This window comes from Mastigoproctus giganteus, chromosome 8 (genome assembly GCF_048544385.1).
Source record: "Mastigoproctus giganteus isolate SK-2022 chromosome 8, ASM4854438v1, whole genome shotgun sequence".
Classification (NCBI taxonomy): Eukaryota; Metazoa; Arthropoda; class Arachnida; order Uropygi; family Thelyphonidae; genus Mastigoproctus; species Mastigoproctus giganteus.
In genome coordinates this window covers 193463309-193485752 of record NC_143582.1, presented here as the reverse complement: position 1 = coordinate 193485752, position 22444 = coordinate 193463309, and the positions used below count along the sequence as shown (strand labels likewise).

Sequence of the window (22444 nt, the reverse complement as noted above, 5' to 3'; positions counted from 1 at the left end):
GCTAAAATAAAAATTCCACTTACACAATCAGATGTGCAGAATATAAAGTTCATTAACAACAGTCAGACCAAAAACTTGTAATATGAATTGTGTTATACACCAGAAAATTATAATCTGACCAACACACTTCAAATCAGAATAGTGACATGTAAGATATGTAATCAAAACCAAAAATAAATTTTTCTTAAGTAATTTTTCTGATCCACGATTGTCATTTTTATTAAACTCATGGTATTCTCAACAAATGCTTAAGCCTATTGCTATGGAAACATGTAGGCTTAAGTAGAATGCTTAATACTCAGATATATTTTTTTTATGGACATACTTCTCAAATTAGAACAAAATCAGGAATACAGATTAAAAGTCAGTATACTAAGACTAAGGAATATTAAAATTCATATTGACATTACTCTGATAGCCATTTTAATTTTAAAGCTTTTTTTTTATTTAATGCATGCCATGTTCTGTTGATAGGTTCACTTCTAAACAGACTAGGTCAGTATATTGACCTTTTATTTGTAGAAAAAAATTTAATAGCTGCTCATCAACATTAGCACTGTTGTACAACGTAATAGGTATTTGTATTTAAGCTCGGTTGGTATCTGTTTGCATTGCAATAACCGCATGAGCGTAACATGTATTATTTTAGAATCATGCACAGACTTAATGAGGATATTTTACTGTTTGCTTTGCTCTCAAAACTTGAGCAGTACTATGCCATTGGTTATGATGCATACATTTTAGATTATTACATGAGGCAGGTAGGAGACTAGGTAAGAATACCAGACATTCTTTAAGGAGTATATGTACTATTACTACTATTTTACATGGTTGCTACTTTTGTACTCTGCACTTTTTTTTAAAGTTATGTTGGGTATTATGCTCTTTTCCATCTTTAAGTTAAAATTGATATCTCCCCTGAAAACAAACTTTCCAGTGAATGGCAGATCTTGTGCCACTTTGGTGGAGGGGGGGGGAGGAGTAATATAAAAACTGGTTATAATATGAAGCTGTTTGTTTCCTATTTACATTTAGCAAATACAGTTACTGTATGTTACAATGTTTCAGGACCTTTTGTACTGTACATTTTTTTTTTTTTTTTTTTTTTTTTTAAAACTGTGTCAGGTATTGTGGTCTTTTTCATCTTTAAGTTAAAGTTGCCTAAATCCTCTGAAAAACTTTCCACTTTCCATTCAGTGGCAGATCATGTGCCACTTTGGTATGGGGATAATATAAAACTGATTATAATATGAAGCTGTTTTTTCCTTACTTACATTTATGTAAATGCAATTATTGTAGTATAATGTTCAGGGCTCCCCTGTGCTCTCTCTAAATCTACTGTTGTTTCCAATATGTCTGACTTTTCTTGGGATTTTATTTTTGTTTTATTGAAACAGATATGTTACTTTGTTTTAATAGATGATATGTAGAATGTTTGTGGTAGACTTAAAAACAAAATCTGACAAATCATTTTCATACATTTTTTTTGCTATCCACAGATCTGGTATCCCTAAGGTTATATATTGTTCAGTGGTTGTATACTTAAATTTTTATATATTTTTATCAAAATTTTGAAAATTTGGCATCAGTTTTTAATTTTTTGAAACTTTAAACCATTATACAACTTCATAAAAACTTATAAATACATTTCAAGTAGTTAAATTGTTTGCATTTTTCTCATATCCCATTAATTAGTTGAATTTCTCTGTGTTTATAAGTTTCTATTGTTATCTAAATATAATATAGAAAACGATTGCATGCTGTTTGTAAAAATATAAATGCACACCTAAGATAGTAAAATAAATGTGTTCTCTTAACATATACTTTTTGAACTTTATATTTATAGTTATGAAAATGCCACAGTTTTAATATCCAGTTTATTTTTGGAACTACAGCAGGGACTCTGACCCTTCAAGGTCAGTGTACTTTGCCAGCCCTCATGGTCAACTGAGATTGTTTGCACAAAATCAGTAACACACAGAAGAAAAATTTTAAACAGCAGAAAATGAAATTTTGTTTGTAGAAATCCATAGAAATAAAATATTGCTATAGGAAAGAGATTTTAAATTCTCTGGGAAGCTAAATAATTATTTTCCTCCCTGATTTTAGAATAGTGTGATGCTTCACCTCCTCCAATAAAAACTTAATAAAAAAGTAAAATATTAAATATACAGGAAAAAAGATAAGTGAAAGACAGTAGTTAATGTTTTATTTATCTTTTTTATGGGCTACTTTGTATATTTAAAAAAACACAGGAATTTGAGTGGTGGGAAAAGTCTCAAAAAATGAATAAAATAAGTAGCTATCCTTCTCTTGTCCTTGATTGTCATATGTAATTGGTTGGATATTCATTTTCTGCAGAATTCTGGTGATATACCAATAGGGTAGTCAGCCAAGTGTCATCCTGTGCAATTTCTTTTAGAGGGAGCATCCATAAAAAAAAAAGTACCTGCCTGCTAAACCTGCTAATTTGTATAAACTGCAATAGATCCTCTCGATTTGTGGGGGGAAATGGCAAATTCTTGAAGTTGTATGTGGACAGGCAGATTAAGGGCCTGTGAGAAAGGTGAGTTAGCTTCTCAGTTTTCAACATATTAATATGTGTATTTTATATGTATTGAGTGGTCATTGATTCTGCCTAGTAGAAATTTAGAAATTATCCAGTTGTAGAGGTTGCAGTACAGTATGATTAACTTTATGCACTTTGAAAACTCCAGTGAGAAAAGAAATTTTGTATCCTGTATTTGCTTGGTTGGGAAAGTTAGGCATTATTACAAATTTTGACAATAGTGTCCTATATGAGGAGGGGGGGTACCACCTTGGGCTCAAGGTAGTACCCCCATGTAATTAAGGATGAAAGTTAAATACATAAAGAAATACAAAACCTGGACAATTCTCATAACTTTGCTAGCTGTGGATCTGCACTGTCTGTTATTGGAAATATTATATGTATACAGCTGTAGCTGGCTGCAGATTCTGATTTTAGACATAAAAGAAAAATAATTACATTGGCAGACAACAGTTTGTTTTGGTAATTTACATGTAATCAGTGACATTATTTAATCGAATTCCTCTTCATCAAATCTAATTCCAGATTTTCTAACAGCAAATAATATTGTTTTTGGTCTTTATTGTCTGGAGACGCTTGTTCTTCCAGTGACAGTGAGAGATTAGATTCTTGCATTCTTTAGAAACAACTGTGTTTATCTAACAAGTTTACCTAAAGTTACTAATATCAGTTTTTTATCAAAATAAGATCATCAAAAACTTTTGTTTGTAATAAATTTTCCAAGAAGGGGAATTTACTAAAAACTCTAAATAACTGTTGTGACTGGTATTGGAACTATTGGTTCAGTCATCAGAATATATGTAGCCTCCATTAAAGACTATTTTGAGCAGTGAGTAAATATCAGAGTAAATACTGACATAAGTATTTTTTAATTTATGGATCACAGCATTGACCATAAAGAAAAATGGGTTAGAAACATTCAAAATTGCCCTCTTCATACGCATTTTGAAATATGGTTTTACCATCCACACTCTCTTGTTTGATTCAGAATTTCATGTCCACACTGGAGAATTAAAAAAATATACCAAATGTAGCAACATTTGTTGAAATATGATGTTTGCAAATTAAAATGGCAATAAATAACATTTGAGAGAGAGAGAGAGAGAGAGAGAGAGAGAGAGATAGATAGTTGTTTTATTTACATTAAAATATTTTAAACATGATGGAAATAATCACATATTTACATCTGCAGAGTGGCTCTAGTCATTTGAATGATGGAAATATTCTGAAGCTGTCATAATACATAAATCTAATATATATATGTATACTGAAAGCAAGGAATAAAAATGGTAATAACATGAAAACAGAACAATGCAGTAAACTGTGGAACCATAAAATTTAAAAAAACATATAAAAAGGCTTCAGCTGTTCCAAAAAATTATTATACAATCTAAATGGAATAAATTTAAGGCCATTGAAATGAAATATCACAAAATCTGGAGGTAAATTTGGCTACTTAGTATTATTAGAATCCATGGGAAATAATACAGCAAAGAAAAAGAAAGTAGAAAAGTCCATTTTTTTTGTATCATTACTAATGCAGTATTTATTTTTTGTATTTTTTTGCTAATAATAGCAAAAAATACAAAAAAAAAAGTTGGTAATGAAGAGTTAGCAATGGACACAGAATGTAGGTATAACCATGGATATTGAAATTTTGAAATTTAAAATGAATAATATGTAAAATGTAGCTGAAGATAAAAATGTCAGTTAAATAGAAATTTAGCTGGCTGCTGATGATATCAATCATAACTTGAACTGTGAAATATCACTGAAAATGAAAAATAACCCAACAGTATAAACCATATAAGTAATCCAAAATAAAACAAATTATTAAAAAAAAAAAAAACAGAGGGGAAGAAATAAAGTTTGTCTAATGACATAGTATACCAAAAATCAGACAACTAAGCACTCTCATAATTGTAGGGTGCAAGATAGACCTATAGATAAATATTTCTGTACATAATATAATCATAGGTTTTCAACATTTGTAGATTATAATAAAAGGGTTTTGCAAAGTAGTTCAATTAAAGCAAATTATACGAAAATGATTTATAAATTTCTTTTCTCATTTTTGAATTATCCAAGGTTTTTTTGGCACTAAAACTTTTTGTAGGCCTTTTGAGAGCATCATAAGCCTTGGACACTGCTGATTGTGCCAATGGATAATCTGGAACAGTAGGCACAAAGAACGTGATCCCTGATTATCTGAGTGGGGAAGCAACAAATGTAATACAGTTGACAATGAGTAAAGACTTGAATTTTTGTGTAACAGACAGTTCTTAACAATGTAGAGTGTAAACTACTAGAATAGCACATGATGTTTTATCTGCAATGTTTGGAAAGTTTGCTAATAAGAACAAAGAGGTAATTATTCCATTGTAATAATTATAATGGAATTATAATCCACGTCTTGAGTAAAAAAGTTCGTTATTAATATAAAGAAAGGCTTTAGTTTTGTGAGTTGTAAAGTATGGAGACCAGATATTTGTATGGTAACATGATTGATATGTTTGAGGCTTTGAAAGGCATTAGGAAGTCAAGTAATGGGGATATCTGTAGCATAGAATAAGAGGACATGCACTTAAATTAAAGAAGGATAGTTGTAGACTGATATGAAAATTCTCTTTTAGCCAAAATGTTAACTGTTGGAATAAATTAGAGGAAAATTTGAATGATACCTGGATGGAACTTTGTGTTAAGGCTGATACTGAATGAGTCTGGATTCCTTAGTGATTTTTCCTTTATTAATCTTAATGCTAATCAGCCAAACTCATGTTTGTAATATTATTCAGTTTCATTGATTTAATAATGCCATATTTAATACCATACCTAGAAATTTTTGAGAAGAGTGTAATTACTAGAATTTTTATACATACCGTAGGCCCTCAAATTAACGGACAAAAATTTCTGTCCTAAAGGAAAAATTTAGAACTTTTTTTTTATTCGTGAATAGAGCACACTAAAAGGTTGTCTGATTTAATCGAGTTAACTCGTAGTTGGCTGTCGTGAAGAATTTTCTATTACATACGCCAACTACGAGATAATTCACGATGCTTTTTTTACAACAATAAGTTTTTTTACGAGTTTTGGTGATGAATATATATTATAATTTGGGTTTTGAATAATTTAACATGCCTAACTCAAATTGGCGTCAGAGAGCAGTTTACCCAAATAAGCCTTTACAGTCAACGTGTTAATGACCTTCCATTGACTGGAAATCCTATCCATTGTTTTGCCGATGATAGCACATTGCATTCCACTTTCCATTTTGAAAAACCTTGCCCTGCTCAATCAGCTTCAACTTCTCGAATATCTGCTACCAATTCCTTAAATGCCAATCTCCAAGTAATTCTACAGTGGAGCAAAGACAACTTAGTTGATTTCATTCCTGTCGTATATCTCGCAAAAAGGATTCTTCTGCTCCTATGCTTATCTTTGGTGTCACTCTGATTTCTAAGCAAGATGATATATCTCTTTTGGGGATTACCCTGACTTCTAATCCCTCTTGGCACAAGCACATTACAAATATTGCTTCCTCTGCATCTAAAAAACTTGGTTTTCTCTTTCGCTCTCAGCGTTACTTTTCTTCCAATCAGTTGTTCACTCTGTACAAATCGCAAATTTGCCCTACCATGACCATGGAATATTGTTCCCACATCTGGGGCGGTGCCCCCAAAACCTCTCTCAGGCTTCTAGATTCCATTCAGAAGAGAGCAGTTAGGTTAATTAATGACTCATCTCTAACAGTCTTTCCACTTGCTGTCTCATAGACGTACTGTTTCTGCTGCATGCCTTTTTTACAGATACTTCCATGGGCACTGTTCTTCTGAATTGGCTTCTATAATTCCCGCTCTCTCTCTTTTAAAACAGTCCGAACATGTGCCGCCACCAGCCAATATCCATTTACTGTCCAACTTCAAACTCACAGAACCAACTTTTCATGGCCCCGGTGCCAAGCGAATCTTGAGGCCAAGCGATCTTCCCTGCGAATTCTACTGCGATTATATTAGAGAGATAAGCTTTTCACTTTGAGTTCACACGTTTTTCCTTCCGTTATTCAAATATATAATAAGAACTCTCTTTCTTAAAGCATAAGGAAGAAGTTTCAGAAAGGAAAATAACCCTTCTAAATTTTCTGTGTACTAACCTTCTATTTTACTTGCTTGGTCACTTGGTGGCACTACTCCTGCCTCCCTGTGGCGGGGCCAGATCTGGGTGAAAAGACATCACCCAGGATTAAAAGGAGTTGAAAATGGACCAAAAAACTAACAACACAAGATTGGAGAAAGTTAACTCCAATAAATGTGATGACTTACAGCTGAACATGTCTCAGGCTAAGAGAATGAAAATAAACAGCTCTCAGCCTACTGTCCCTTATTTTTTGGTGATACATTCGTTATCATCACAACCCGTTGGGAAATTATCCCCTTTCTTAGTTCAGAAGACTATAGAGTCCATGGTTGGATCACCAAAAATGATAAAACGATTACAATCAGGTGTCTCTTAGTAGAAACCTCATTAAGTCATCAATCGGAAAAATTGCTACAAATGAAAACTTTTGCAGGACTACCAGTTGAAATTACCCCACATAATTCCCTGAATACACCGAAAGGTGTTATTACCGAATGGGACCTTTTGACTGTTTCAGAGGAAGAACTACTGAGCGAACTAACAGAACAACAAGTGATTCATGTTAGGAGGATAATGATGAAGAAAGACAGAATTCTGATTCCAACCCGATCAGTAATTCTCACCTTTAACAATCCTTCTCTTCCCCATTCAGTTAAAGCAGGATATTTAAATTGCAAAATCCGACCAATATACCAAATCCAATAAGGTGTTACAACTGTCAGCGATACGGACACTCTCAGGCGACATGTCGCACTGATCTCATCTGTCCACTCTGTGGATCAAAAGACCACAATCAAGCAAACTGCACATCCGCTACACCACTCTGTCCCAATTGTCACGAAAATCATCCTGCTTTTTCAAAGACATGCAAAATGTGGGTATTGGGAAAGCAAATTCAAAAATACAAAGTAGAAAATAAAGTGTCTTATCCGGAAGCAAGAAAACAGATACTTGCAACCAAACCTTCACGTTCCTATGCTTCAGCAGTGAAACAACAGAAAACTATAGCCACTCAAACGGAGGTAGCAATACCTCTAAATCAAATTATAGACTGGAGTAAAGTAATATTGATGACAAAAACAGTTTCACAAGAAACATCCAGTACTAAAGAGCAGGATACTTCCTTGCCTAGAAAGTAGAAATCAGAAGTAACATCTTCAAAAACAAAACAAACATAGACCAAATGGATACTGATGAACAGAGAGAGAACGTACTAGAACTACACCCTGCAGAAGATATTGATACACCTCGTCCTAATTTTCTGAAGAAAGATAGATCCAAATATGATAAACGGAAAAACTCAAAAGCGCAGTCAGATTCAGCAAATCGTCCCGAGACCTAAATAATGCAACATATTATTATACAATGGAACTGTCGTGGTTTACGTGGAAAATTGGATGAAATAAAAGATATTATTCAGGAGTATAAACCGGCCTGCATTTGCCTTCAGGAGACCCATCTAACACCTCAATCTTCACCCACATTTCAAAATTATACCCTTTTCCGGAGAGACAGGAATGATAACAGAACTGCCAAAGGAGGAGTGGCAATTTTGGTGAATACTCATATACCAGCTAAGCAAACAACATTAAGAACCAACTTAGTAGCAGTAAGAATAGCCATCGGAATTTCTATCACAATCTCGTCCATTTATCTTCCACCAAATACCCCTCTCTCCAGATCGGAATTAAATGATCTTACTATGCAGCTCCAGCCTCCCTACTGCCTTATGGGAGATATGAATGCCCATCATCATTTGTTGGGGATCTATTCACACAGACAGTAGAGGTAACATAATCGAAACTTTCATAGATGATCAACAACTGAATTTACTGAATACCGGATCTCACACTTATATCAGTTTGGGTACAGGTATCACCTCTGCAATAGACTTAACAATATGTTCTCCATCAGTTTATCCTAGTATAGAATGGTTCATGTTGAATGATCCTTACAACAGTGATCATTTTCTGATAGTATGTTCCATACAGACAATCAACTCTTACAGAAGGAACCAGAACAGTATGGAATTTTAAAAAAGCTAATTAGAGTAAATATATGCAATTAATCAAACTGGATAAGCAATTAATAGAAACCCTGCCAATAGATGATGCTGTCTTATATATCAACGATCAACTGCTAGAAGCTTCCAAAGCTACAATACCTCAAATAAGTAAGGCAAGGCAGGCACGGTACAACTCTTGGTGGAATGCAGAATGTGCAACAGCAAAAACAAAACAAAATCGTGCATGGAATAGATTCCGTCAATATCCAACTACCGCCAATTTAATTGCATATAAAAAAGCCAAAGCTGAAGCGAGGAGAATTCAGAAAAAAGCAAAGAAAAAGTCTTGGATCGTGTTCGCTTCCTCACTTACTAGGAACTCGAATCCTGGTTTGGTGTGGAAAAAAATTCGGATTTTAAGTGGAAGATATCCAATCACACAATCTCCAATCTTCCATTGGAAAGGGCAGGATGTTTTTCAAACAAACCAGATATCAGAAATTTTGGCTGACTCTTTCGCTTCCATATCAGCAGTTACAAGCTACAGCACTGACTTTCAAAAATATAAAGAGCAAGCTGAACGGAGTAAATTGAATTTCTCTACCAAGATATCTCATTCCTATAATCTACCATTTCTAAAAGAGGAATTACTTACAACCATTACAAAATTACGTAATAGCGCACCAGGTCCCGATGGCATTTATTATACTATGATACAACACCTAAACTCTGATTGTCTGGAAATCCTACTAGCTCTATATAATAGAATTTTTCTGAACAACCTGTATCCATCCATATGGCGACATGCAATTGTCCTTGCATTTCCCAAACCTTGAAAAGATCCTTCCTATACATATAATTATCACCCAATTTCACTGACCAGCTGCTTAGGAAAAATCTTGAATGAATGGTGCATAATAGACTTATGTGGTTGCTGGAAAAAGAGAATGTTTTATCACCCCACAAATTTGGATTTAGGAAAAATAGATCAACACTTGACCTACATGTCAAAGTGGAAACAAATATTAGAAACTCATTTATAAGAAAGCAGCATATGGTGATGGTTAATCTAGATCTTGAAAAAGTCTTTGACACAACATGGAGATTCGGAATTCTACGAGATCTATTTCAATTAGGATACAGAGGACAACTTCCACAATTTATAGAAAAATTTCTTGCCGGCAGAACTTTTCAGGTATGATATAAAGGCTGTTTATCTACAATCTGTATACAACAGGAAGGGGTTCCCCAGGGCTCAGTATTAAGTGCAACCCTGTTTGCACTGCTGGTGAACAATATCACAAAGGTTATACCCCCACCATTGGAAATATATATGTATGCAGATGATTTTTCCATTTCATTTCAATCACAAAGCATGGACACAATTGAACGACAGCTGCAATTATCCATAAACAAAATAGAAGTATGGCCTCAAAATAATGGATATAGAATATCTGAGAAAAAATCAGTTGTTATACACTTCTGTAAAATGCGTGGTCTTCATCCTGAACCGGTCTTATACTTAAATAAAATTGCTCTACCTGTTGTTCAAAATTTCTCCTTTTTGGGCTTAACAATAGATAGAAAACTAAACTTTCATGAACATATACTAAGACTTCGAACTAGTTGCCTCTTAAAACTTAACATCTTGCGCACAGTATCTTCAATGGCCTGGGGAGCCGGCAGATCCACATTATTACTATTATATAAAACTTTGATTAGATCTCGTTTAGATTATGGATCTCCTGTATATGCTCTCCGCATAGCTCTAGGAGCATTTAGAACTTCACCAATCTACAGCTTGTATGCAGATGCTTCGGAACCCCCGCTGCATCTTCAACGAGATTATCTACTGTGCATGTATGCGGCAAAAATATACGGTTAACCATCACATCCAAATTGGTCCCTTATTCACAATCCACCATGGACGAGTAATTATGATTGCAAGCCAAATGAAAATAAACCAGTAGGACTGCGCCTCAGACACTTAGCTCAAGTTTGGGAAATACATTTCCAGCACATTTCTGCAGTAGATATAAACTCAGAACCTCCTTGGATTCCGACTGTTCCTTTATCCATATCACATCTTACAAACAGGAATAAAAAAGAGATCTCTCCAATCGTTATACAGAAGCTTCATGCACTGCACAGTTTTGAAAATAGAAACAGTTATCAGATTTACACGGATGGTTCAAAATCAAACAACTCAGTAGGTGCCGCAGTAGTTTTACCAGAATATATTATATCTGTCTCCTTGCCTCATGTTTGCAGTATTTTCACAGCAGAATTATATGCTATTAAACTAGCACTGGATGATATTACCCAGCATCAACTTCTACCTGCTCTAATCTATACTTGACTCCCTTAGTGCAGTAGCAGCTTTACAGAACAGCAAACATTCCTCAAATTCCTTGATTAAGCATATCAAAAAACAACTCAGAGTTTTGCATAAAGCAAGAAAACAAGTGTCTATCTGTTGGATTCCCAGCCATGCTGGAATTCTAGGAAATAATCATGCAGACCAAGCCGCAAAAAATCCAGATCTTAATATACAAGATAACTTTCAGTTTGTACCATTTACAGATTATAGGGATGTATTTCGTACCAAATATACTTCCATCTGGAAACAACTTTGGAGGGACCAATCGTGCAATAAACTTCGCAGAATAAAAAAGATCTATGTTTGTAGCGACTAGCTCACGTACAGATAGACAGGAGGAAGTTATATTAACAAGACTGCGCATTGGACATACCTTCCTCACTCACAAACATTTACTTTTAAGAGAAATCCACCACTCTGCTCTGTCTGTCAGATACAACTTACAGTAAGGCACATCCTGATTGATTGTCCATCCTATTCAGCCGTTCGAGCCACATCCTTCCAATCATTAGCAAACTTGCAAGCTCCTCTAACCCTCTCTCATGTACTTGGTGACAAAGCAAACCTAAGTGAACTCTTTATATATATTAAACATCTAGGAATAATAAATACACTCTGATATATCCATCCTAAATCATTAAAATGAACGTAATGACGCTGACAGACACATATTGGCCACAGTTGCCCTTGTGTCGTGAAACTTTCATACCAACAACAACCAACTTTTCATCTTCCTCGTTTATTCATTCAACTGCCGTTTTCTGGAACAACCTTCCTTCATGTGTATCTCCTGAAAATTACAGTCTACAGAAGTTCAAGTCTAATGTCAACAAATATCTTCTTTCGTCTTCTCAACCTTTAACCCGTGCACGGTACTATAGGTTCTAATACCTCTCGTGTTTGGGGTTTTCATTAAAAAAAATGTTCATCTGTCATTCTGTTTCTTTTTAAATATTTTTTTAATTTTAAGAGTGAAAAAAAAGTCTGCTTGCAAACATATGTTGATCCGAACAAAGTAGCCATTTTCATTGCATTTTCTTTTATTAGCGGAAAATCTTCAGTTGGGAAAGCCTTGTAGAATTCAAATAGTTTATTTTTGCAGTCTATATACTTATTTTTGAATCATATTTTGGCTTGGAGATCAATAATTTCAAGTTGCAATCTGGGATTGCAGTTTTCAGCCATAGAAGTAAATAGGTTCTCAAACAAAAACTAATGTTTTTTTCCATGGGATTTTATATCAGAAAATCGACTTTCAAACTTGTCAAAAAGTAATTGTAATAACGAAAGGCAATGATTCTTTGGAAATGAGTTTCTCCTTTAGCTCAGTACAACATTCATAGTGAACTAAATTGTCATGCTCAACTGGAATTTAAATAATAACAATTTATTCTGAAATGATTTGATGTCACCAAACAAATCAGACCAATTTTCCTTTCCCTTTAAATTAAGAGCATTTAAATGACTAGAAATGTATGTATGAATTGAAGCATTCCTAGAGGCAGAGACCTCTAGGAATGCTTCTGCAAGTGGAAATATGCTGGAATGTAGCTCATGACTACTACCCTCATTTGTTATTTACAGCCTTAACTCACAATCACACCTCATATTATAGGCATAATGTTGACATACTTTTGTATTTGTATCTACCATAGCAAAATTTTTGTCTAGCCTCATCAGTAGAATAATGTACCTTAATTTCCCCTCCCCAGTTTGATTAGTTGCTAATTATAAAGTGAATTTGCTGCTTATTTCTGTTATTATTTATTTCAGTTAATATATGAAGCTGATCCTGAACAGGTAAGATTAATAAGATAAATTATTCAATTTATAATAGTTTGTGCATGAGTAAGTTTGCTTTCATTAATTGTTAAATCAGTTATTAAATTTCACTCTTTAATATTTTTCTCTGATCTCTCCCACTTAAATCATTTTTACTGTTATATTACTAAGAATAACTAATACATTTGTAAAAGAAAACTTTATTTGAAAATTTCAAAAGTTATATTTTTTTATTTTTTAGCAAATAGTTAACATACTTTTGGAAGGTTAATTAACAATTTTCCTGACGGTCTTGTATCTGATAGGTATGGACTTTGGTACCAAGGGTCCTGAGCTGGATATTGTTATTTTTTCCTTTCTTAATGGTTCCTCTCCTCTTGTTCTTACTCCTTTATTTATTCCCCCCCCCCACACACACTGAAAATCTGTATCATAACTAGGGGTAGGTGTAACACCACTGACCCCCTAGTTACCATACCAGGCACAGGGAGCAGGGCCAGATAGCAGTGATCAAGTTTTCTGGTTGGCCAAACCCTATCTTCCCTGGATGTTGAGGGGAGTTAAAATCATAGTGTCAGAGTGCTCTCTGTGAGAGTGAAGGTTGCTATCAGTCTGTTGGTATAATGTAATCCCACAGTGGCTAAACCAGTTGAAGTGAATGTCAGCAAATCCCATGCCATGCAACCCATTGGGGTGAGCATGGGGTCAGCACAGGCAGTGGGGGAACAAACAGTTGGGTGCATCCCCTCCAACCACAGTCACATTTGGGGGACCCATCAGCCAGATAAGTACACAACACACTTGATTCATACATCTGTCATTAGATGAGTACACAGGCCTTTTTTTTTTTTTTTTCTATGTCTGATTCAGGGCTGCAACAAAGAGCATGTGTTCACTCTCACGTTTGCTCTGTTTCATACAACTACCTTGTTTATTAACTGGATCACAGCACTGTAAATGTGAACAGCACCTGCAATATATTTTTTTTCTCCCAGAGCACAAGCAGTCATTTGGCTATTGCACACAACAACCCCAACTATTTTATCCATAGTTATTACATTTCAAGAGGTATGAGATCTGGCAGTGGGAACTTGGCAGCAAGCTAAGATATCAGACCTGGCAGGGAGTTCATTAGTTCTCCTAGGTTGTTAACCATCAAAACCTAGTAAGCAGATGTAAAGGGAAGATAAGTGAGAAAAGGATAAGAAAGGTAGCTGGAATGTTAGGACAATGAATAAGGTGGGCAGATCTAGAGAACTTGAAACAGGAAATGGAATGAGGTAAAATAGATATTATGAGGTTGCATGAGACGAGATGGAAATAGAAAGTGTGGGCTTCTTTAGAAGTGATGGGGTAAAGATTATATATTCTGGAGGTAATGAGGGTAAAAAATGGAGTGGTTTTGATTAAGTAGGTATGTGACTCTTAGAGAACAGCAACTTATTCTCTAAGAGTTAAGCCCTTCCATTTTTGTGATATCACCGGGTAAAAAATAAAATGTTTAAAGCACGTTTTCTTGTGTATTCAGTGGTCTTGATTCAACAAAGTGCAACTGATTGATTCCCACATATGCAGCTGCTTTAAACACAAGGAATGATCTTGTTACAACATATGCTTGCATAACATGGGAACATAGATACATTGTATGTATTATGTTGTATTTATGTCAGTTTGGGAAACACCTTCAAGAACCAACAAACTGAAAAACTATTAGTTAATGTAGAATTAGAAATGTAGATGAATTAAAATCATTATCGACTGTACGAAAACAATTATCCAGTGTGTTTGTAAAAGTAAACGTGCATAGACTGGATAACATAGCATGAATATCGTTTTGAATGTAATTGCTGTGCATAAATAAATGAGAGTTTATATATGCTCAATTTTTCCTATGTTTTATTAATATTTTATGAATAAACAAGGAGTTACCTTTTATTCAGTCAGTAGGATTTCTTCTTAACCAACTCCTTATACAAATAAATTATAAAAAGATTCATTAAAATAATTAAAAATTTTAAAGTTTAAAATCTAAAATCTTAAAATTTAAAATCCATCACTAAAGGTTACACAGGGGTTTGATATTTCTGGGGTCGGGTTGGGGTACACCATTGTGATCCTGGGATGTTGGACTACCCATGTGTTGATAGTGAGGAATACATTGAGTTTTAAATTTTTTAATTATTTAAATATTATTTTAACAAATCATTTTGTAATTTATTTTTATAAAGAGAGTTGGTTAAGAATAAATCCTATTGACTGAATAAAAGGCAATTCCTTTTTTATTCCTAAAAGGGGAAAAATAAAGAAAAATATATTTTTTGAAAAAAACTATTTAATTAACTGTTACAAAATGTGAAATTCGACTCAGCTTGGGTATGCAAAACAGCATTATGGAGTTAACCAAACAAATTTTTAATAGGAACAGTCAGATTTTTATTTTTTATGCAAAAAGTTTTTATGCATTATATGCAGTTAAATGTTACAGTTTGTATTTGGGTAAAGGTGAATGAAGCAATAAACAGCTGACAAATTAGAATAGCAATGGGTAAAATACCTTTTAGGAGGTGAAGAAGATTTTAAGATTTTTATTATGTGGGAATAAAGAATCAGTTTAAGGAAAATGTTAGTAAAATGTCTGGTATGGAGTGTGGTACTTTATGGAGCAGGGAGATGGACACTGAGAATGGAAGATATTAAAAGATTGGAAAGCTTTGAGATGTGGGTATGAAAAAGATAACATAGATTGATAAAGTGAGAAATGAGGAGGCTAAGAAGGGTGGGTTAGAAGAGATGTTTGAAATAATCAGAAGGCAGAAGAGAAATTGGATTGTACCTGCATTGGAAGGTAAAGGGTTGGTGACAGTTATGATGGAGGAAAGAGGCCCAGAAATAGAGATTGTGAAAAACTATGATAGATGAATTAATAGGGGATGGTGAATATTGGGAAATGAAGATAGGAGATATGGAAAAGCACCTGAACCTTCCGTTGGCAGAACACTGATGATGAATTAGCTGTTATAATATAGAAAAAGACAAAAAAAAAAAATGGTAGTTTTTAATATAATGAAGTAGGCATAATCAAATGATTATTAATTGATTATTTCAGTAAACAAAAAATAATTTATTATTGTGATCATGAAATTGAAAAGAAAAAAGTTAAAGAAAAAAAAAGACTAAAGCTTAATTCTTGTGCGTGTGCGCGCACACACACACACCCATCCCTCTTATGGGCCTTTCATATGGTAGCACTACAAAGGTTCTGCTTCATTTACTGGTCATACATTTCATCATTCTTGACCACTTCAACTTTTTTATTTTGAACCCCAGAAGTGCCTGTTTGTCCATTGCTACTTTGTGTCCACTATGACAGTTTTGAAGTAGCACACAGAATTGAATCTATACCTGTACTTCTATAAAATTATTGGTTTGTGTGTTAAAATTAACTACACCTAGAATTACTGTGCAAACATGTAAATGTATTTTTATGTTTTTTGTATCTCACATAGTTGCCTACAGTTTTCTCAGGAATTTTGGGTAGTTGATTAATCTTTGCAATCTCCGACAACTACAGTAGACTCCTGATTAACCAGGGTGGTTGGGAAATTAATTTCCTCAGATAATCTGCAAAATAAGCAAAAAATCAGGATTATGAACAATGTGCATAAAAAAAAAAAATTGTATACATACATATGAGGAGTGATCATTTAATTCGCAGACTGGTGCAAGATTTTATTTTTACCGTGCAGACTTTCCATAACTGCTGTGAGAGGCACTCTTCCTGATTGGTACTGAGCAGACTCTGTCTGCACATGCCAGTATTTGCCAAGCTAATGTTATGTGAAGAGAATTTTTTAGTTGCTTGTCACTGACAATCGTTTTGAAGCAAGTATCATGTCAGACCTACAGATTGAACAGTGATATGTGATTTGTTATTGTGTCAGATGGGCCTTAAATGCATTAGAAACAGTTAAAGAGATGAATGAAGTGTATGGTATTGAGTTTCTTGGTAGGATGGCCGTATTTAAGTGTCATGAGCGATTCAATGAAGGCTGTGAATGTCCATTTCATACGGTAATGCTCACAGTATCGTGAAAGATCACCTGAAAATGTTGTAAGTCTGTGCCTGCTGGATTACACACAATTTGACTCCAGAACAAAAACGGCAAAGAGTAGACTTGTGCAAAGAAATGCTTGATCATTTTGAAACATAGGGTCAAAACGTCGTAAATCGAATTGTGACTTGTGATGAAACTTGGATTTTTTTGCTATGATCCAGAGACAAAACAATAGTCGTGAGGGGAAGCATTCTGATTCACCAAGACCTAAGCAATTTTGGGCTTCTCGTTTGGCTGTCGAACAAATGGTTCTTGTGTTTTTTGACATAAAAGGTATTCTTGTTGCATATAAAGTTCTTCTATTTTGTGCCTTGTGGAACAACTACGAATAAGGAAGTATACTCTGAAGTTCTCAGAGTCAAACTTCACACGCCATTTGTGAAAAATGTCAAGAACTTTCCGGTGTGATGTGTTTTCTCCCTCAAAACAATGCCAGGTCCCATACAGCTAGTATTGTGCAGTCAGTGATCACTGCCATAGGTGCCGAGGTTCTGCCACATTCCTCTTATTTACTGGACTTAGCCCCATGTGATTTCTTCCTGTTTCCACATATGAAGAAAGCTCTGAAAGACAAATGTTTCGTGTCTGACAATGATACTTGCATAGCCACAATGGAAGCATTTTGCAGCCATTTTGAAAAATGGCTTGCAAGAAGCATGTAATGCATGGGTACGACAATGGTGAAAGTGTACAAAGTTCAAGGGAGAGTATTTTGAGAAGGAGAAACCCACAGAAGATTCAGATGAGGACAATTAAGATAAGATCTTGCACCAGTCTGCGAATTAAATGATCACCCCATGTATATTCATATGTTCCATTATTTATTGAAAAAGGAAAGTAAAGAAGGTTGTTTCTTTGAATCACTGACCTTCCACGAATGGAAGGTCAGTGATTCGAAGAATGTAAATTATGCAACATCAGCAAGAACAATAAAATCTTGCTCTGTGTAGTCAAGCAGAGCCTCCACATGAGACAAAGCTGTACTATGTGAGATTTTATTTGTTGGCAGTAGATTTTCTTTAGTTTCCTCTGAGGCTTCATCTCTGTTTGGTTCTTCATTCATGACCTATATACTATTTCATCGTCACATAACATTTCTTGCCGACCGGGCTAGCCGGGTGGGTAAAGTGCCTGTCTGGCAACCCCCAAAGGTTGCGGGTTTGAATCCCGCCTCGGGCTTGGATCAGAGTAAATGCAAAAACTTTGGGAGGTGCATTATGGCCAAAGAAGCCGATGCACCAACAACTAACAAAAAAAAAAAAAAAAAAAAAAAAACCATTTCTTGGCAGATTAAATTTTATCTGAATTAAACCACTCAACAACTGCTCCTTCATCTAAAATTTGAAAACCTTCGGTCTGTCTTAAATCATATAATACAGTCGGAACTCTATATAACGAAGTTGATCGTTCCCTTGAAAAAAAATTCGTTATATAGAAATTTCGTTATAAAGAAATATGACCTTTGAACAATGAAAAATACTGTAAATTCAGAAATATAGTAAAAGATGGGATGAATTGGGAATGAATAAATTTTCTAATATTTTAAAACAATTTTTATTAATACATACATATTAAGGAATGACTATTTACATGATGCCCACAATTTATTAGTACACTTTTAAGAATTATGTCGTAAAATATTTGGTTATTTTTTTGTTGTACACTGGATTCTACTGTACACAGTTCATAAATATTTTGCATTTTTTTAAACGTTAAACACTCAGATATATTTTCTGGGGGGGGGGGCTGGTTCGGCCACCCAAGAACTGTGAGGACCCCTGCAGCTATCAAGGCAGTGGAGAACAGAATTCGTAGGAATCCCCTACAAAAACAGAAAATCATGTCCAGAGAAATGGGAATATCACCAAGATCGATGTCACACATAATCAGAAGTGATCTAGGGACAAGTATCTACCAAAGGAGAACAGGACAGTTCCTAACTCCAGCTCTGGAATGGAGGTGCAAAAGATCAGAGGCACTGCAGCATTGGTATGCGAATGGTAAGCATCGAAAGATACTCTTCACAGATGAAAAGATTTTTACTATTGAGAGAGTTACGACCATCAAAATGACAAGGTGTATGCCTATAGCTCTGCAGAGGCATGTCAGGCCGTTAAAAGGGTTGAAAGGAATCATCATCCAGCATTAGTGATGGTTTGGTGGGGAGTCTCCTATGAAGGTGTAACAAAGATGAATTTTTGTATTCAGGGGGTGAAAACCAGTGCAAGGGTATACCTGAATGATATTCTGGAGCCACATGTGAGACCTCTCAACAGACTCTTCAATGGTCAGCACTGGATCTTCCAACAGGACTCAGCACACAAGGCAAAGATCACCCAAACATGGTTGACAGAGAATGTGCCCGAGTTCATCAAGCATGATGAATGGCCTCCTGCCAGCTCAGATCTTAATCCACTTGATTACTGTTTATGGACTATTTTGTGGAAGGGGTGGTCTGTGGTAAAAGACATGCGTGACAGTATTTATGGTAGTACTGTGTATAATCAATTTTTTTTAAGACATTTAAATCAAATTTTTTTTCATTCCTGGTTAAGCCACAACCTAGTTGAACAACCCCTGGATAATCGAGAGTCTACTGTATTGAATAATTCCAAGTGGCACAAGAATTGAATCTTCCTATATGTTTATAAAAATTATTGGTTTGCATGTCCCTTCAGGCGACTTGTTCATTGGAACATATACCACAATTTTGTTGGAGCTACCACCAAATATTTGGCAAATGACTGTCATGTAATTTACATGCAGGATGTTAAACTAATAACTTATCCACCATACTGTAATGTATGCAGGTAAAATAACTTTAAATAAGTTTTAAAAATCATTACGTTGAATTTCAATTAATGTAAGGCAATAAACACACTATACTTTGTGGATGTAGGCAATTGAATAATTTTTTCGAAAATGTAGTAAGTGCAAGGAAGCCTATGGCTTATGCTGCACCAGCCAAAAAAAATGATAATAAAATAACAAAAAATACATAAAATAAAAAGAATAAAAACAAATTAATAATAATAAGAATAAAATTAAAAAAATAATAAATAATAAAAATAAGAGGAAATGGACAACCTATGCATTTCCTCCTCTCTTAGGTAATTATCCAGCTGACCTTTCAATTTCCCCAGACTGTCAGCCTTCTACCACCTATGTAGGTAACTTATTCCAGTAATTTATAACTCACTGGCTAAAATAAAACTTCCTGCAATCCAGTACAAACAACTCCCCCCCCCCATAACTTGAAATTATGGCCCCTAGTTCTAGAATCATTTATAACCGTAAATTTGACAACATCTAATTTGACAAGAACTTGACAAAATCTAAGTAAAATAGTACATTAAATCCATGTAATTCTCTGTATTTTTAATAATATTTTACTTATTTGATTTCAGCTGTTTATAGTAAGTGTTTCATAGGCCTACTTTTTGCTCTGTAATGTCTGAATAATTACTATTAATTGGTGGATTAGTTTATATTTTAAGATTCTTGAAACAGAATAATTTCACAGATTATGAAACTGCTAATCTTCTAGTAAAATATGGTTACTTTAAATTCTGAATATATGTGTTGATTGATATTTAATTAATTTTGTAGTATCAAAATGAATATTCTTTGAGGAGGTTCCTGAAAGCTTTCCAGACAGTTGACAATGCTTTTCAAGCAATTCTGAAGTGCAATAAATGGAGGAGAGAATATGGTGTGAACATTCTGTCAGCAGATGATCCAGCAGTCAAAAAGCATTTAGAAACCAAGAAAGCCTTAGTTCTCAGACACAGAGATTTCCAAGGAAGGTAATTTTCTGGATTATTTTTTTAAATTTCTAAATTCAAAATGTGTAAGTAAATTTCCTGTTTCAGTAGTGAGCTCTTCTAACTTTAAAAGTGTGAAGTTATACGCTAGAAAAAAAAAATGAATTGAAAAGTACAGTTGAAACCCATTATAATATGATGCTCAGTGTCAAAGAATCACATTACAATATAAGCGGGATTGCTTTAGAAAATTTTAGCCGCTTTTCGGCATTCAAACTTCATACATACTATCAAATTTTGCTTTTTTCCCCATGATAATCGCAATACTAAATCTAAGAAAAATCAGATCACACAAAGAATAATAATGGAAATAATATGCAATTGCATTGTTTCAATCTTTTATTTATGCACTGTACAATAACATGTTTCAAAAAAACAATATTCATGTTAAATATACATAAACATGATAAACACCTTTTGTCACAAAAACAAATCAATACTCACAAAACTGACTTTTTCACGTGGTTGTATTGACTGCTATGTTTGTGTTTTGAAATTAACAAATGGTCAAAAATTCGGGAGAAAAAGGAAAACAATGTATTTCGTGTTCTTTCAACTATTAAGTAGACATTTAGCGAACAAACTTTTGCACATTTTAGTTATTATTTTCAAATCCTTCATATTTAAAAAAAAAACTGTATCAAGGGTTGACTGCATCTCTTTGTTTCTTTTTAACAATTTCAATAAGGCATTTTAACTGTAAAATTAAAAGGATCTACCTTTTCTGTATCAAGAAATTTTAAGTCCAGTTTACAAACCAGCGAGTGCCTCCGCAATACAAGTCAAGTAAAGTTACAAGATGTTTATTATTGTTCTTACGGAAATCAAAGCAGCAAGTACCTCCATGATACAAGTCAGCATTAGTAGAGGCATAAGATGCAAGAAAGCAAGCTTATGCAGCATCAACCAAGAAAAAACCCCTCCCATTTAACCCCTCCGTTCGTTCCAAATGCCTGTCCAGCTCAGCCTTAAAATAAAGTAAAGCTATAAGATGTTTATTATTGTTCTTACGGAAATCAAAAGATAATGTGTATCACAGATTTGCATTAAACTGAAAATATCACCACATGTTCACAAGGAATCCAAAATGTTAATCTTCAGTTACTTAAAATGCTTTTCAACTGACAAAAATGGGAGCCATGGTTAGATTGCATTATGTGGAATTGCATTTTAACAGGTTTCAGATGTATTTTGCCATTATAGCAAAATACAGCCATACCAAAATACAAATACGAGTGTACTTTGTTTTACTTTGACGTTGCATTTTTTTTTTTCTGTATTCTGAAAATACTAGTTTATGTAGTATTGTGTGTGTGAACTTCATACTGTGTTAATGATATAAAATGGTAAAGAAGTATATAGAATAATTACCTTTATGGGAGAAGGGGGGAAGAGTGTGTATTAAATAATACTACTAGTATTATTTTGCATTGTGATTTGATTTTTTTTTGTGTGTATTATGCATTACATCTGTGCTGCATTTGTGTATATTAGAATACTCATTTTACCTAAAAATGAAAAGGATCAGAGGTGGGGATTCTGGAAAAGAATTTCATAATTCTGAAGAGATGACATAATAAAAATGGTCATATTTAGGACAAGAACTACCTTATCTGCCCATGTATTTTATATCCA

General features: G+C 34.2%; 1 protein-coding gene across 2 annotated transcripts in view; it reads left to right on the top strand.

Annotated features, from left to right (window-relative positions):
• The window catches only part of LOC150082126 (uncharacterized), a 79404-nt gene that overhangs the window by 35749 nt on the left and 21211 nt on the right, over positions 1-22444 (top strand). For both annotated transcript variants that reach the window (XM_090379995.1, XM_090379996.1), the window contains exons 3-4: positions 12862-12888; positions 20595-20791. In XM_090379995.1, the coding sequence (XP_090236121.1) occupies positions 12862-12888; positions 20595-20791 (224 nt within the window). The remainder of the gene's footprint in view (positions 1-12861; positions 12889-20594; positions 20792-22444) is intronic.